Raw genomic sequence first — 15,901 nt, forward strand, 5'->3', positions numbered from 1 at the left:
AGAAAGATTGTCAACAAATAGTTAAGAGCATGCAGCAGCACTTCAGGGGTTAAGTTTCGGTTATCTGGAATGGTTTCCGTTTGGGGACCCCAATCCTTGATCATTGTGGCTCCAGGTCCAGACGTGGAACTCACCAGGATCGACACTTCCCCCCGCCCCGCCCCACCCAACCCCCACCCCCGCACTCCCCGCACCTCCCAGAAATGACTGAGAAGCCACAAGGGACGCCTGAGCCCAGGGGGTTGCAGGTGGGCGTGACCTGTCCCCTCCTCTCCCCTAGTGGCAACCTTGCAGCTTGAGTCTGTCGACCTGCAGAGCTCCAGGAACAACCGGGAGCACCACACGCAGGAGATGGGCGTCAAGCGGCTCACTGTGCGCCGTGGCCAGCTCTTCTACCTCCAGCTGAGCTTCAGCCGACCCTTCCAGTCCCAGAGCGACCACATCACCTTTGTGGCTGAGACTGGTGAGTTTGCCCTGCCCCAGGGCCCCGCAGGTTCCCTCAAAATGAGGGCATTAACAGAGTCTGCCTGCAGGGCCCCTGCCTTTCCCACCTGAGCCACTCTCTTGTCCTGGAAGCCCCAGGCCGCTCACGCTCAGGATCCTGTTAGTGCCGTTGAGAAGAGATTTAGTCAACTCCGCAAACTGAGGTTGTGGTAGTGCACAACCAACCTGTAGATACACAACAAGCATTGTGCTAAAACTTTACACACATCAGCTCATGTAATCTCCAGGACAAGACTTTCAGGTGGTACTATTATTTTTAAAACGGAGGCCTGGCTGGGCGCAGTGGCTCAAGCCTGTAATCCCAGCACTTTGGGAGGCCGAGACGGGCAGATCACGAGGTCAGGAGATCGAGACCATCCTGGCTAACACGGTGAAACCCCGTCTCTACTAAAAATACAAAAAACTAGCCGGGCGAGGTGGCGGGCGCCTGTAGTCCCAGCGACTCGGGAGGCTGAGGCAGGAGAATGGCGTGAACCCGGGAGGTGGAGCTTGCAGCGAGCTGAGATGGCGCCACTGCACTGCAGCCTGGGCGACAGAGCGAGACTCCGTCTCAAAAAACAAAACAAAACAAAACAAAAAACGGAGGCCTGGGGATCTTAAATGGTTTGCCTGAGGACACTCAGGGGCAGTAAAAGCCAAAAGCATTAGCAAGTGGTAGGAGAAGGTGAGGGTCCTTCCAACCCCCCCGGAATCACATACCACACAGGTTTTTGGAGCCTCACTTTGGGGTCATTCTCTCCCACACAGGACCCAAGCCCTCAGAGCTGCTGGGGACCCGAGCCACATTCTTCCTCACCCGGGTCCGGCCCGGGAATGTCTGGAGCGCTTCCGATTTCACCATTGACTCCAACTCTCTCCACGTTTCCCTTTTCACACCAGCCAATGCAGTTATTGGCCATTACATTCTGAAGATAGAGATCTCTCAGGGCCAAGGTCACAGTGTGACTTACCCGCTGGGAACTTTCATCCTACTTTTTAACCCTTGGAGTCCAGGTAGGATGTGCTCACAGCTTGTAATGCTAACCTGATCCATTGGGAAGGCCCTGCGAGGTTCTTTGGAAAAAGCCCAGAAAATAAATCGCCACATAGCTATGCAATGTAGTACCATGTGCTCTCACAAAAATCATCCTTACAAAGAATTTCTAATGGCATGAGGAAAGTATTCATTGTGTGATGTTAAGTGAAAACACTGGAACATTTCCTAATACGGTCCTAATTGTATTAAGTATGCAGGCACAGAGAGAGAGAGTGGCTAGAGCACACCAAAACATAATGGCGGGTGTCTCTGAGTAGTGGGAACATAATGGTGGGTGTCTCTGAGTAGTGGGAATGAGCAGTTTCCATTGTCTTCTTTCCATCCGTCTGGATTTTCTGAATCTCTACAAGAAACCAACCCTACAATCCGTCACTTTTACAATCAAGAAAACATCGTTGTTTTTTAAAGTACACATTGTATTTCTGGCTTCTAGAAAAGCATATAGTAGACCTTTAAGGGGGTCCAGTCTTAATTTCTGTTGCTATCAACCCATCAACTGCTCCTCCTGTTTTCCAGAAACACGTTGTCATTACTGTTTTTAAATTTTATTATTCTGTTTTTCGGTTTGGGGTTTGGGGTTTTGCCCCCTCCACTACTCTTAACTGCCCAGAGGACGATGTCTACCTGCCAAGTGAAATACTGCTGCAGGAGTATGTCATGCAAGATTATGGCTTTGTTTACAACGGTCATGAAAGATTCATCACCTCCTGGCCCTGGAACTATGGGCAGGTAACACTGTCACCCAATGTGGGCCTGGGGTGGGCTCCTTAAGGCTGGTCCTTACACAGCCCTATTATGTAAGGCTGTTACATTACACCGCCCTCATGGAGGGCCACTAATACAGGTGAGGGTGTGAGGGGCTGGGCCAACTTCACATCCAGTGAGAGGGGCAAGGAAGGGGTAGATGTCTTTCCTTTTTAGCTTTTAACATTTTATTATGAAAACCTTGAAACATAATCAAAGTAGACAGGCTACTACAATGAATCTGCCTGCACCCACCTCTCGGCTTCAGTAGTGATCGATGTATCATGAGTCTGTTTGATCAACACTGGGGGTTTGTAAACTACAGCCCACAGACCAAATGTGGCCTACTGCCTGTTTAACCCACGAGCTGAGAATAGTTTTCATATTTTTTAATTGTTGAAAAGGAATTTTAAAAGAATAATCTTTTGTGATGTGAACATTATATGAAGTTCAAATTTCAGTGTTCACAAATAGCATTTTATTGCAACATAGCCATGTTTATTCATTTAGATGTAGTCTGTGGCTGCTTGCATGCTGCATTGGCAGATCTGAGTTATTAAAACAGAGACCTTATGGCCTGCAAAGGCTAAAATATTTACTATTTGTTTTTTTACAGAAAAAGCTTATCCTTCTTTGGTCTGTACTCCTCTGCCTCCACCCTCGCTCCCCACTCTACCACTAGATTTTTTTTTTTTTTTTTGAGGTGGAGTCTCGCTCTGTTGCCCAGGCTGGAGTGCAGTGGCATGATCTTGGCTCACTACAACCTCCACTATCTGGGTTCAAGCGATTCTCCCGCCTCAGCCTCCTGAGTAGCTAGGACTACAGGTGCGAGCCATAATGCCCAGCTAATTTTTGCATTTTTAGTAGGGACGGGGTTCACCATGTTGGCCAGGCTGGTCTCGACCTTCTGACCTCGGGTGATCCACCCGCCTCAGCCTCCCGAAGTACTGGGATTACAGCCACAGCTCCCGGCCAATTTTTTCTTTTTTTTAAAGCAAATTACAGATACCATATCACTTAATCCAGTAACACTTCAGCATATTTAATCCAATAATACTTCAGAATATAGTCGTGTAAAAGCTTTCTGCAAAACTTAATCAGAATACATGATTGTAACTGAAAAAAAAAAAAAAAGAACAGTAATTCTTTAATAACATCCAATATCCAGTCAGTGTACAGAGGGGGACCTTGGCTCTGGGCAACGTCTCCACTCTCAAGCCCTGCAGGCATGGTTTCTCTCTCCCTCCCGCTGGCACCTCAGTCCTGCCCACAAACTCCAAAAGGGAAGAGGTGGGGGAAGCCTTGCTGAGGGAGAGCACATTTTCCCCATTCTCCAACCGTGGCGACCTGTGACCCTCTTTGAAACTGAGACAAATACCTGTGCATTTGGCAGCCAAAGGGTTGTGGCAAACATTGTGCGCGTCTACCATGAGCCCACTCTGGCTCCTCCAGGGCCGCAGTGTCTGCTCTGAGCTCCTCTACCTGATTTCAAGACTGCCATGCCTGGCCCTACATTGATCTCTAGACTTTTTCTGCTCTGATCCCTTCCCTGCTCCTTCAAGTCCTCCAGATAGGAGTCTGTGTAAATCCTTGGTACCCACCATGCTCAAAGACCTCAGGTAAATGTGCCCACTCTCCTCTTCCTGTCCACCCAATCCGTCAAAGCCCATTGGCACCAAAGCCTTCTCTCATCTATTCAGCCAACGGGGATCTCTCACTCTCTGAATTCTGTTTCCATTTTTCATCAGAGCCACACAGTTTAGTTTTTCAGAATTTCAAACCTCATACATTCCCAATTTGATTTATAAGTTATTCAAAGGCAGGACCTTGTCTTATATTTAGCGCCCTCCCCCCGTCCCCACATCCCCATATACCTGCCATCCCCAAAAGTCTGTTAGTGACTTAAAGTTTCAGAAGTCTAGATATTTGCTCCTCTTTTTTCTCCCTTAAAATCACTGGGAAGTTTGAAGAGGACATCATAGACATCTGCTTTGAGATCCTGAACAAGAGCCTGCATTACTTAAAGAACCCGGCTAAAGACTGTTCCCAGCGGAACGACGTGGTATACGTGTGCAGGGTGGTGAGTGCCATGGTAAGGATGGATGCTTCCCGCCGTCTGAGGACAGTCTGAGCTTCCCCGGGAGCTGTGGAAATTCACCCATCTGTCCTCTGCAGATCAACAGCAACGATGACAACGGCGTGCTGCAGGGGAACTGGAGCGAGGACTACTCCGAAGGGGTCAGTCCTCTGGAGTGGAACGGTAGTGTGGCCATCCTACGGCAGTGGTCAGCCAGGGGCGGGCAGCCTGTGAAGTATGGACAGTGCTGGGTCTTCGCATCTGTTATGTGCACCGGTGAGCGAAAGATCCCTCACTTAGGGGTGTGATTAACTTCATTTTCAGAGAAGTTAACTGTGGCTCATAAAGGTTCTGTAGCTTGCCCAAGGCCCCACAGCTGGGGGTGGTGGGCACCCAGGCCCTGAGCCAGCACACCATACAGTCTCAAGGGATCCTGTGCATTTATGTGAGAGGGGGGTTGACCTGTGGCAATCACCTCACAGTATCCTTGATGGGTCAGTCAGACTGTTATAACTGTCGTCTGGATAGACAGCTTGTGGTCCCGAAACAGAAATCCAGTGGCTTCTTTCTGCCACCAGCTCAGGCATCTCAGCTCGAGATGAGCCTGGCACGGAGGGGCAAGTGGAAGTAGATGGTGTGAGATAGCTGACCTCGCCCATAGGCAGAGCTAGCAGCTCCCAAATGCTTCACTGAGAGATCCTTGAGCAGTTATCATTATAGACTTACCACTTTGCTGACTACCCTTAAAGAACATCAGTGTTTTATGCAGTATCAGTTATTTACAATTCAGTGCAAAGTCGTTGAGCAGATCATCTGTGAAGATGAGAGAAAGACGGAGAGTACTTGTCTCACCCTTGCAAGGCCAGAATACCTTACACAGGCCTGTCCTGCTACATGATGGAGCTTGATAAACGTTTGCTGAACTAACAGGGTGACTCTGAGTTGGAGAAAGGAGAAGCAGAGAATAAGGAGGACAGAGACAGGAGCCAAAGACAAGGGCAGAGGCTTTTTGGAGAGGGGCAGCAGAGGCTGGCAGTTATATGCAGGTGCTGCAGACACAGAGGAGGTTTAAATCTGAGTGTTTGAATCCAGTGACCTCACTTTGCTGAGGTGTGAAATCCGGTGACCTCACTTTGCTCAGGTGTGAAATGAGGCTAGGGCTACTCTGGCACTCAGTATTCTCGGTTGTTCCGTGGGCTGGGACGTCCCCAGACTGTGGCTAGGTAGGTGTTGTGGAGGAGGCCTGGGATGAGCAGGAGAAGGACAAGGTCCACCACCGTGCTCCATTTCCAAGCCTCTCCCCACTCCCAGGCCCTTGAGTTATGGGGCCACTGCACACTGGGGGAGCTGCCCCTGCCAAGCTTCCCCTGGCCGCTTCCAGCCCGGGTGTAGCTCCCACGCCTGCTAAGGATCTGTGACAAGCCAGGAGCTGTGCTGTGAGTGGGCAGGTGACGGTGGACAGGCGGCCCTCTTGGGGGCTCTTCAGTGAACCAAAACAAAAGGATTGGTCGCTCTCATTAGTCCTTTTACTTTTCGAAGCTGTGTAATCCTCCTGGCAGCCTCAGTAGGCACTGCCTGCCCCTTCTGGGAGGGAGAGGAGTGGGATAAACCTCTCTGAACTCCTCGCCGTGCCGGCAGATATCAGGACCCACGTCCCTTCAAGGTCACACCTGGCTCTTGCTGGCTCTTGGCTTGACTTCATCTGGCTCTGGGCAGGCAGGGGTGTGTGTGTGTGTGTGTGTGTGTGTGTTTTGGGGGTAATGTCTACACTGTGTGACTAGATTTGCAAAATCATAACTCAGCTTTTAAAAGCCTTTGTAGCAGTATCACGAGAAGCCACAAGAGGGAGCTGCTACCTTATTAAAGACGGTTTCTGATTCTGTGGTTTCCCTTTGTCTCTGCTGACGGTTTCCACCGTCTCTAGAAGTCTATCTTGTCCCTCTATCCATTCTCTAATTTCTTTCATACCTCCCCCTACCTCTTGTCTTTAAGTAGAATTCCAGATCCCAAATTTCAGAACTAGGGTGGGAGGAGGGCGATAAAATAATCTGTACAACAATCCCTTGAGACGTGTTTACCTATGTAACAAACCTTCACGTGTACCCTCAAACCTAAAATAAAAGTTAAAAAAATTGTCAGAACTAAATTTTCAGCCTCCTGAGTAGCCGGGACTACAGGCATGTGCCACCACACCCAGCTAATTTTTTTTGTATTTTTAGTAGAGATGGGTTTTCACCGTGTTGGCCAGGCTGGCCAGGCTGGTCTCAAACCCCTGACCTCGTGATCCGCCTCTGCCTCCCAAAGTGCTGGGATGACAGGTGTGAGCCACCGCGCCTGGCCCTCTGTTTTTAACTTGGAAAGTTGCTGAGTGGAAAGACTCCTGAATGATAAATTGGATTATTGTTAACTGTTGTTTTAAGTGATCCTCAAATGATTCCTTTCTCCTTGTGGGATGTTGACCACTGATGGGGCAGCAGGGCTCAGGGACTGGGTGTGGGGCTCTGGGAATAAAGGAGTTACTGGTGTGGTTCCCTAAGTGTCTTGGCTTTCTCTCCTCCAGCTTGAAAGTTACAAATTATGCATGGAAAACCAATAATTTTGCCTGAGATGAACTGAGCGATTCTCTATATTTTTCTCTTTAGTAATGAGATGCTTAGGTGTTCCAACCCGTGTTGTTTCCAATTTCCGTTCTGCGCACAACGTGGATAGGAACTTGACCATCGATACGTACTATGACCAAAATGCAGAGATGCTGTCAACTCAGAAACGAGACAAAATATGGTGAGAGGCACTGTCTTGAACCGCTCTCTGCTCTGTCCCAGGGAGGGCAGGAAAACTTTGACCTGGTTCTCCCTGGCTCTTGAGGCAATGTTGCAAGATTGCCCTGAACATTGCTGCTACTGCTCAGAGAAGAAGAGAAGAATTCCCCAACCCAGGAGACTGTTCTGGCTAATTAGGTCATCACATTTAACTCATTTCAGAGATAGAAAACAATGGGATAACATTCTGAGGCCTCAACCACATGACTAGCTGGGCATCTTCTGAACACTGACCTCAAAAGTCTTTATTCATCTTCTTCTTCCTTCTCTGAGTCTCTGTTTGTACCATTCTGTTTTCCCAGAAGTCAGACAGAACTTGGACTGACTGCTTCTCTAGACCTCTTCTTGTCTCTCTTGACTTCTTCCTCTCCCCACCCCACTCCCTGTCTGCGTACATGTGTGCGTGTGTGTGTGTGTGTGTGTGTATCTCTGTGCATCCCTTTACTTGTGTCTCTCTGGTTTCTTTTCCTGGTTCCTTTGTTCTTCTCAGCTCTACCCTCAAAACTGGTTTCCTGTTTTTCCTTTTCTAGCCAGTTTCTAGATAAGACTCTATTTTTTTTTTTTTGAGATGGAGTCTCACTCTGTTGCCCAGCCTGGAGTGCAATGGTGCGACCTCAGCTCACTATAACCTCCACCTCCTGGGTTCAAATGATTCTCCTGCCTCAGGAGGCAGGAGTAGACGGGACTACAGACATGTACCATGATGCCCGGCTAATTTTTGTATTTTTAGTAGAGATGGGGTTTCGCCATGTTGGCCTCGAACTCTTGACCTCAGGTGATCCACTCGCCTCGGCCTCCCAAAGTGCTGGGGTTACAGGCCTGAGCCACCGCAGCTGGCCTCCAGGTAAGACTCTGAGTTGTGTGAGAACTACCTGCTGTCCTAGGAGCCCCCTCCCTCTCTGAGCTTCGATTTTCTTGTCTGTAAAATGAAGATAACGTCTACTTCACAGGGTTGCTAGGGTGAGATGAGATCAATGCTGGTAAGGAGGGCTTTTCAGCCTGGAATCCACAGATAGACTCCTAGAGGTCTGAATCGTCTCTGATTCAGGAAGCAGTGGTGTATCTGAGGATATGTAACTTAGGTACAGTTCTGTCTTTGAATGCATATCTTGAGTCTAATAATGAGAAAACATCAGGCAAGCCCAAAATGGGCGCTACTCTGGTTTTAAAAAATAGATAAATAACATAAAGACTGTTTTCATTAAAAGCCCAGACTTCACCACTAGGCGATATCTCCATGAAACAAAACTACATTTGTACACCTTAAATTTATGAGAGAGAGAGAGAGAGAGAGAGAGAGAGAGAGAGAGAGAGAGACTCTTTTCAAATCCCAATGTAACAAAAGAAAGAAAGGTGGAGGAACCGTTCCAAGGTCAAAGCAGACAACACGCTGCGTAGCTGAATGCAGTGTGTGACCACAGATGGCGCTGCGTACCGCGTGGGAGAAGAAGGCTCTAAACAACATCGTTAGAGCAACTGACAACATTAAAATATAGACAGTAAATTAGATAAAGGCATCATATCAATACCCAATGTGCTAGGGTTGATAAACTATACGATCCCTATTCTTAGGAAATACACACTGAAGTGTATATGTGTGGATATCTATTCATGTCCACACTGAAAGAAAGCAAATGGGGCAAAATGTTAACAACAGATGACTTGGGTAGATGGGTGTTCTTTGTACTATTCTTTTTGTTTTCGTTTTTTTGAGACAGAGTCTCGCTCCGTCACCCAGGCTGGAGTGCAGTGGCGCGATCTCAGCTCACTGCAAGCTCCGCCTCCCGGGTTTACGCCATTCTCCTGTCTCAGCCTCCTGAGTAGCTGGGACTACAGGCGCCCGCCACCACGCCCGGCTAGTTTTTTGTATTTTTAGTAGAGACGGGGTTTCACCATGTTAGCCAGGATGGTCTCGATCTCCTGACCTCGTGATCCACCCTCCTCGGCCTCCCAAAGTGCTGGGATTAGGGCGTGAGCCACCGCGCCCGGCCTGTACTATTCTTGTGACTTTTAGTATGAAATTACTTCCTAACAAAAAGTAAGAAAAAGAAACAATGATATAAATCACTCCGTATAGTGCCTGGTATCTGGCAAAACCTCAGCTAACGTGAGTCCTTTTCTCCTTACTCCCTCCTGCAGGAACTTCCATGTCTGGAATGAGTGCTGGATGATCCGGAAAGATCTCCCACCAGGATACAACGGGTGGCAGGTTCTGGACCCCACTCCCCAGCAGACCAGCAGTGGTGAGTGAGGACCACTGCAACAGGCTCTGGCTCTGTGGGGAGGCAGATTAGGGTGACTGACCGTGGGAGCAGGAGACCAGGGAGGAGCAGCGTTTTCCACGGCACCCTCTTCCCGAGGTCCCAGCTGACACAGCTTCAGATCAGGAATCTAACTCTACCGTGGACAGCGGGGTCACCTGGATGGGTCACTGGGCCTCAGCTGTGTCCTTACCTGTAACGTGGAAAAGCTGATGATGAGCATTGCCACTTCACAGGGTGGCTGTGAGGGTCAGATGAATTAATGGGAACAAAAGTGCTTGGTAAACTGGAAGATATCCCATGGGTGAGAGTCAGCGGTACCACTGCCTGTCCCATCTCCACCTCCCACAGCCACAGCCAGCTGCCCCTTGCCCCCACGTCAGTAGCCTGTTGCCTCCACAGGGCTGTTCTGCTGTGGCCCTGCCTCTGTGAAGGCCATCAAGGAAGGGGATGTCCACCTGGCCTATGACACCCCTTTCGTGTATGCCGAGGTGAATGCCGATGAAGTCATTTGGCTCCTCAGGGATGGCCAGGCCCAGGAAATCCTGGCCCACAACACCAGTTCCATCGGGAAAGAGATCAGCACCAAGATGGTGGGGTCAGACCAGCACCAGAGCATCACCAGCTCCTACAAGTACCCAGAAGGTGCCGGGCTGGGTATTTGGGGAGAGGGCTGGTTTAAGCTTCTTTGTGATGCTCCCTAGCTGGGGTGGTTCCAAGTTGAAATCGTCAGCATCTAATCACCTTTATCCTCATGGCAAACTCCTAGGGGTCCTTCCTGGATCCCAGGCATGTGACCTTAAGTAGGGTTACCAGCAAATAAAAATATAGGATGCCCAGTTAAATATGAATTCCAGATAGATCCAAGTAAACAAATATTTTATTTGTGTAAGTATGGGACATACAGCATTTGGGACATACTTATTCTAAAAAGTATTCACTGTTTATCTGAAATTCAAACTGGGTATGATTTTTAATGTATAAGTATGTTCCAAATAATACATGGAACATACTGTACTAAAAATCATTTGTTGTTTATCTGGAATTCAAATGTAGTTGGATGTCCTGTATTTTAACTACACCCAGAGTGGTGCCACTGTCTCCCTATGTCCATGGCAGGAGGGGTTGTAACAAGGAGATAGGTGGAGTTGGGGGGATGGGCCCCTGGGCCTGTGGATGGGGTGGACACCCCCACGGAGGGCGCGTGTGTGGAGTCAGGCTGCCTGAGTACTGAACAGGGCTCTCCCGTGCCCTGTGTAAGACTGGACACAGTTTACCACCCCTGTGCCTCCATTTCCTCATCTGTAAAATGGGATAACAGTCCCCTGGACGGCTGTTGAGAGGGTTAAATGAGTGTCCACAGAAAGCACTGGGAACCGTGCCTCTGGGACGTAGTAACTGCGCCAGAGAAGTCCACAGGTGGGAGTAAGTGTGGGTTAAGCTGTTGGAGGCCACACAAATGTTTCTTATGATAATTGAAGCCTGTCAGTAACAATCTGAACCTGTGATCAATTAAGCAGCTGACCAATCGTTACCTCCTCCTCCTTGCTCTTGCTACCCAAATAAATATGAAGGGCGGTAGACGCTCAGCGGCTGCCTTTGCTCACTAGAAGCAGGGAGCTCTTTTCTTCTTTTCTTCTCTCCTTTTCTTCTTCCCCAGGCTAGCCTTTCTTTAACACAGTTTCTTTTGTTTTTTACCATTTCTACGTTCATCCCTTACTTCAGTCTTGTAATGATGGTCTCAAGTAGTAACAGTTGTAACTGTGGTAATGATGGTCTCAAGTAGTAACAGTTGTAACTGTGGTAATGATGGTCTCAAGCGGTAGCAGCGGCAGTCAGCCACATTAAGCCTCCATGTTGAGTAGCCCCCACGGGCAAGAGATGAAGCTCTTTTTTTTTTTTTTTTTTTAAGATGGAGTTTCGCTTTTGTTGCCCAGGCTGGAGTGTAAAGGCAAATCTCGGCTCACCACAACTTCTGCCTCCTGGGTTCAAGTGATTCCCCTGCCTCACCCTCCTGAATAGCGGGGATTACAGGCACCCATCACCATGCCCAGCTAATTTTTGTATTTTTAGTAGAGATGAGTTTCACCATGTTGGTCAGGCTGGTCTCAAACTCCTGACCTCAGGTGATCCACCCACCTCGGCATCCCAAATTGCTGGGATTACAGGCATGAGCCACCGTGCCTGAGCGAACCTCTTTTTTTTATAAGTTTTGAGCATATATTTTAGCTGGAGAGATGCTGGTTGGGGAGAGAAGCCTCTGGCTTCATGACGATGATGATAGTGATGCTTGGTGTTCGTAGTGATGGCAGAGAACAGTGCTGAGTGCTTGCAGCTAGCAACTCACTTAGCCTGACGTTTTTGGGATCCCTTATAAGGAAAGCAGATATCATCCCCAGGTTACAGATGACAGAACAGAACACTGAGAGATTAAAGCACTGTGACAGAGCAAGGATTTGAACCCAGCAAGTGGCACCTGAGCCGCACCACCTCCCTGTGCTGCTATTCCTGTGCCTTGGTGCCCCGGGAAAGTCACCGGTCCTCTCCACCCCTCCCCATGCATGTCTCCCCCGCCTCTCCCTTCTGCAGGATCCCCTGAGGAGAGAGCTGTCTTCATGAAGGCTTCTCGGAAAATGCTAGGCCCCCAAAGAGCTTCTTCGCCCTTCCTGGATCTCCTGGAGTCCGGGGGTCTTAGGGATGAGCCAGCGCAGCTGCAGCTTCACCTGGCCAGGATACCGGAGTGGGGCCAGGACCTGCAGCTGCTGCTGCGTATCCGGAGGGTGCCAGACAGCACCCACCCTCAGGGGCCCATCGGACTGGTGGTGCGCTTCTGTGCACAGGCCCTGCTGCATGGGGGTGGCACCCGGAAGCCCCTCTGGAGGCACACGGTACGGGTGAACCTGGACTTTGGGAAGGGTGAGTGTGAGGCAGGCGTAAGAAGGCACCTCCGGGGAGGGGAGCTGTGGGGCCGTGAACACAGTGGGGCGGGCCCAGCCAGATCACACAGAGACCCCTTCCTCCGACACATACACCTTCCGGGCAGTGAAGCTGCCAGCTGCTGCACCTCTGATGCCACCCCACCAGGCAAGACGCAGCAGTGAGCCCTGGGGGCAGTGTGTGCGTGGTGGGACACTGTCTGTCTGTCTCTCACACACACAGTTTTACCTCTCACGTGAAAAATTCTAATTTTTCCTCTCTCACATCTACATGTCCCCCCTCTCTCTCTGGTCCATGTCCTGGACTCAAGGTATCTTTTGTATGTCCTTAGAGACACAGTGGCCACTCCTCCTGCCCTACAGCAATTACAGAAGCAAGCTAACGGACGAAAAGCTCATCCGTGTGTCTGGCATTGCCGAGGTTGAAGAGACAGGGAGGTCCATGCTGGTCCTAAAAGATATCTCTCTGGAGCCTCCCCACTTGTCTATCGAGGTAGGTGGGGGCTCTGAGGTTCTCTGACTCACCCAATCCAGGGGCTGGGGTGCAGCAGCCAACAAGACACTGTTCCCACCTCATCCCACACTGATGGCTCCAGCACAGTATGGTGTGGTCTTGTGCTCTGACCAGTGAGTGGGGGGGAAGGGCATGAAGGCTTCTCAAAGGAGGTACTATTTTTCAGAGGATGCATAGGAAACTGTATAGAGAAATGAGATGGCTGTGAAGGCATTTTAAGTAAGGAAATCATTTTGCAAAGGCAAAGAGACAGGAAAGGCAGTGACTAGGAGATGAAGTAGAGAAGACAGATTTAGAGACTCCACAAAGTCAAATTCAAATGATGACCACTGGCTAAGCATGGTGGCTCACGCCTGTAATCCCAGTGCTTTGGGAGGCCAAGGTGGGAGGATCGCTTGAGCCCAGGAGTTCAAGACCAATCTGGGAAACATAGCCAGACCTTGTCGCTACTTAAAAGTTTTTCAGAAGTTAGCTGGTGTGGTGGTGCATGCCTCTAGTCCCAGATACTCGGGAGGCTGAGGTGGGAGTCCGGGGAAATCAAGCCCGCAGTGAACTGAGATCGTGCCACTGCACTCCAGCCTGGACAGCAGAGTTAGACCTTGTCTCAAACAAAACAAAACAAAAAACAAAAGGTGAGTATTGACAAGATTGAGGTGACAAAGAGGGAAACAAATGAAAAGTGAACTTGAGATGCCTGAGGGGCCAGTGAGGCCACTGCACAAAGAAGGAGTTTCAGGCGAAGGAAGGGTGAATGGAAGAAGTGGGTGCGTTCCCCATCTCCTCTACCAGGGTTTTCCTTCCCTGAAGCCTCGTTTTCCCACCTGCCCCTCCCACTCGAAAAGACTTGCCCACTGCCTAGTCTAAACCTGGCTCTTTACCTGGAGGCTTCTCCAACAGTACGCCCCTCCCCACCCCAAATGAGAACTGGGCAGCTCCAGACCATGTATCCGCTGGCCTACCCCAGGGTTTTCATCCAGGCACACTGTCAGGCTGTCAGGCCGGCTGACGCCAAGCAGCCTCTGTGCTGGGGCAAACCGCGGGCAGAATTGCAAGTGCAGACAAAAGCCGGGGGCTGCGGCCAGGGCCCTGCCGTGTACCTGAGGCAAACATGGCAAATGCCAAGTAGGTTGCTAATTGGTCCCCATCAGTAAGGGACCCACAGATGATTCCACAGTTATTTTAACCTGTTCTACTTTGACACCCTCATGAAGGTACAAGGGACTTGGTATTTTTGTTTGGATCCCAGGTAAGTCAGGTGTGTTCTTCCTTTTCCCTGGTCTCTGGCCCAGCCAGAACAAGCCCCTAGTATGATCTGGGTGGTCAGAGCTCATTTCAGTTCACCACGTGCTTACTGATGTCCATCATCTGGCCGGCACTGTTCTAGGAACAGGGGCTCCAGAAATGAGTAGGAAGGATGCCTGCCTCCCACTCACAGGCCACGGCTGTGCTGCCCCATGACACAGCACTGAGCACACCTGGAAGAACTCGAGTGCATGCCCTGCTGATGTTTGTGAAGACACAGCAGTATGGGGAAAGATCCTGGGCTGGGACACCCGGGTCAGGTCCTGGCTCTGCCATTAACACATCATGGGGCCTTGGCCTCATGGTTTCCTCGGTGATGAGTGTAAGGGCAGGATGACATCACTGATGGCACTTGGGTGGCACACATGACACCGCTTCCTTATCCCCCACCTGTGTTAGATAGGAATCAATTGGGATCCTTTGTCCTCAGGATCCTTTTTAACCCAGCCTTCCTGGTAGCCACCCACTGGAGCTGGCACTCCCATTGAAATCTTGTGGACATCCTGAACTAGATGGTGGGGAGGGAAACGGGTTTCAGCTTGGTGGCAATTGCTGATTGGTGGTGGCTCCTTGGAGTATTGTGACCTAAGACAGGCCTGTATATGTGTTAATCTCAAGTACTCTCAGCTCACATTCCTCCCTCCCCACTATAGCACGTTAGCTCTAAGCTGCAGTTCGTGGTGGTGGCCAGGGACCTGGGGGTGGGGATAACTGAATCAGAGTGCAGAAGCGAGGCCAGTTGCCCGTGGGATCACTGACCTCTCTCCACACAGGTGTCTGAGAGGGCTGAGGTGGGCAAGGCACTGAGAGTCCACGTCACCCTCACCAACACCTTGATGGTGGCTCTGAGCAGCTGCACGATGGTGCTGGAGGGAAGCGGCCTCGTCAATGGGCAGATAACAAAGGAGTAAGTGATGCTTCTGCCTACCTCCCCCTTGCTGGTCTCAGAAAAGGGGTGCCCCATGGCATCACAGGACCCTCCTCAGTCTCCTGTGCGGTGCCTCTCTCCCCCCACTTTCTCACCCTCCTCAGGAAAGGCTGAGTTCAGTGGTGGTGGCGAGTGGGAGCTTCTCACCCACCCAGAGGGGAACCAGATCACCCCTCCTGCCAGCAGGGACTCCTTGAGGCTCTCACAGGCCCTTTCTGACTTTCAGCCTTGGGACTCTGGTGGCCGGACATACCCTCCAAATTCAACTGGACCTCTACCCGACCAAAGCTGGACCCCGCCAGCTCCAGGTTCTCATCAGCAGCAACGAGGTCAAGGAGATCAAAGGCTACAAGGACATCTTCGTCACTGCGGCTGGAGCTCCCTGAGTCCCGCCCTCCAGCTGCCCTCCCTGGCACCTCTGCTCCACCTGACTCCTTTCTACTCCTGACTATGTCATCTTGGCTCCACCTCTGTCCTCTCTCCAGCCTGCCTGGGAGTGAATGAAGCTCTGTTAGAAACATCGTGTGCTTTGGGAAGAGACAATAAAGACGTCTTTATTTATCACCAGCATTCTCAAGCCACTTATTGCTCCTGGCTGATCCTCTTGGCCTGGCTGCCAGCTCTGTGGCTGAACCCTCCCTTCCCCTCCTGTCCTTTCTCTCCTCCCTTAAGAGCCTCAACCACAAAATAAGCCCACCACCATCCCCTCTAAAGCAGCCTCTCTGGAATTAAGGATCCCAGGTCTCTCCATTTACACTGTCTTGGTGAGCCTGCAGGCAG

At 50.3% G+C, this 15,901-nt stretch overlaps 1 protein-coding gene across 1 annotated transcript; it reads left to right on the top strand.

Moving 5' to 3' along the window:
• Positions 1-273: 273 nt before the first annotated feature.
• On the top strand, positions 274-15,691 carry TGM7 (transglutaminase 7; the record flags this gene model as incomplete). The annotated part of the gene is made up of 12 exons (XM_021940298.2): positions 274-463; positions 1,252-1,497; positions 2,151-2,269; positions 4,248-4,376; positions 4,460-4,637; positions 7,004-7,142; positions 9,320-9,423; positions 9,844-10,086; positions 12,031-12,357; positions 12,710-12,870; positions 14,967-15,100; positions 15,348-15,691. Coding segments are annotated over 12 exons (2,130 nt in total), but the record flags the coding sequence as incomplete, so codon positions are not given.
• Between the last annotated feature and the right edge of the window lie 210 nt (positions 15,692-15,901).

The sequence above is a fragment of the Papio anubis genome, chromosome 7, assembly GCF_008728515.1.
Source record: "Papio anubis isolate 15944 chromosome 7, Panubis1.0, whole genome shotgun sequence".
NCBI classification, from domain to species: Eukaryota; Metazoa; Chordata; class Mammalia; order Primates; family Cercopithecidae; genus Papio; species Papio anubis.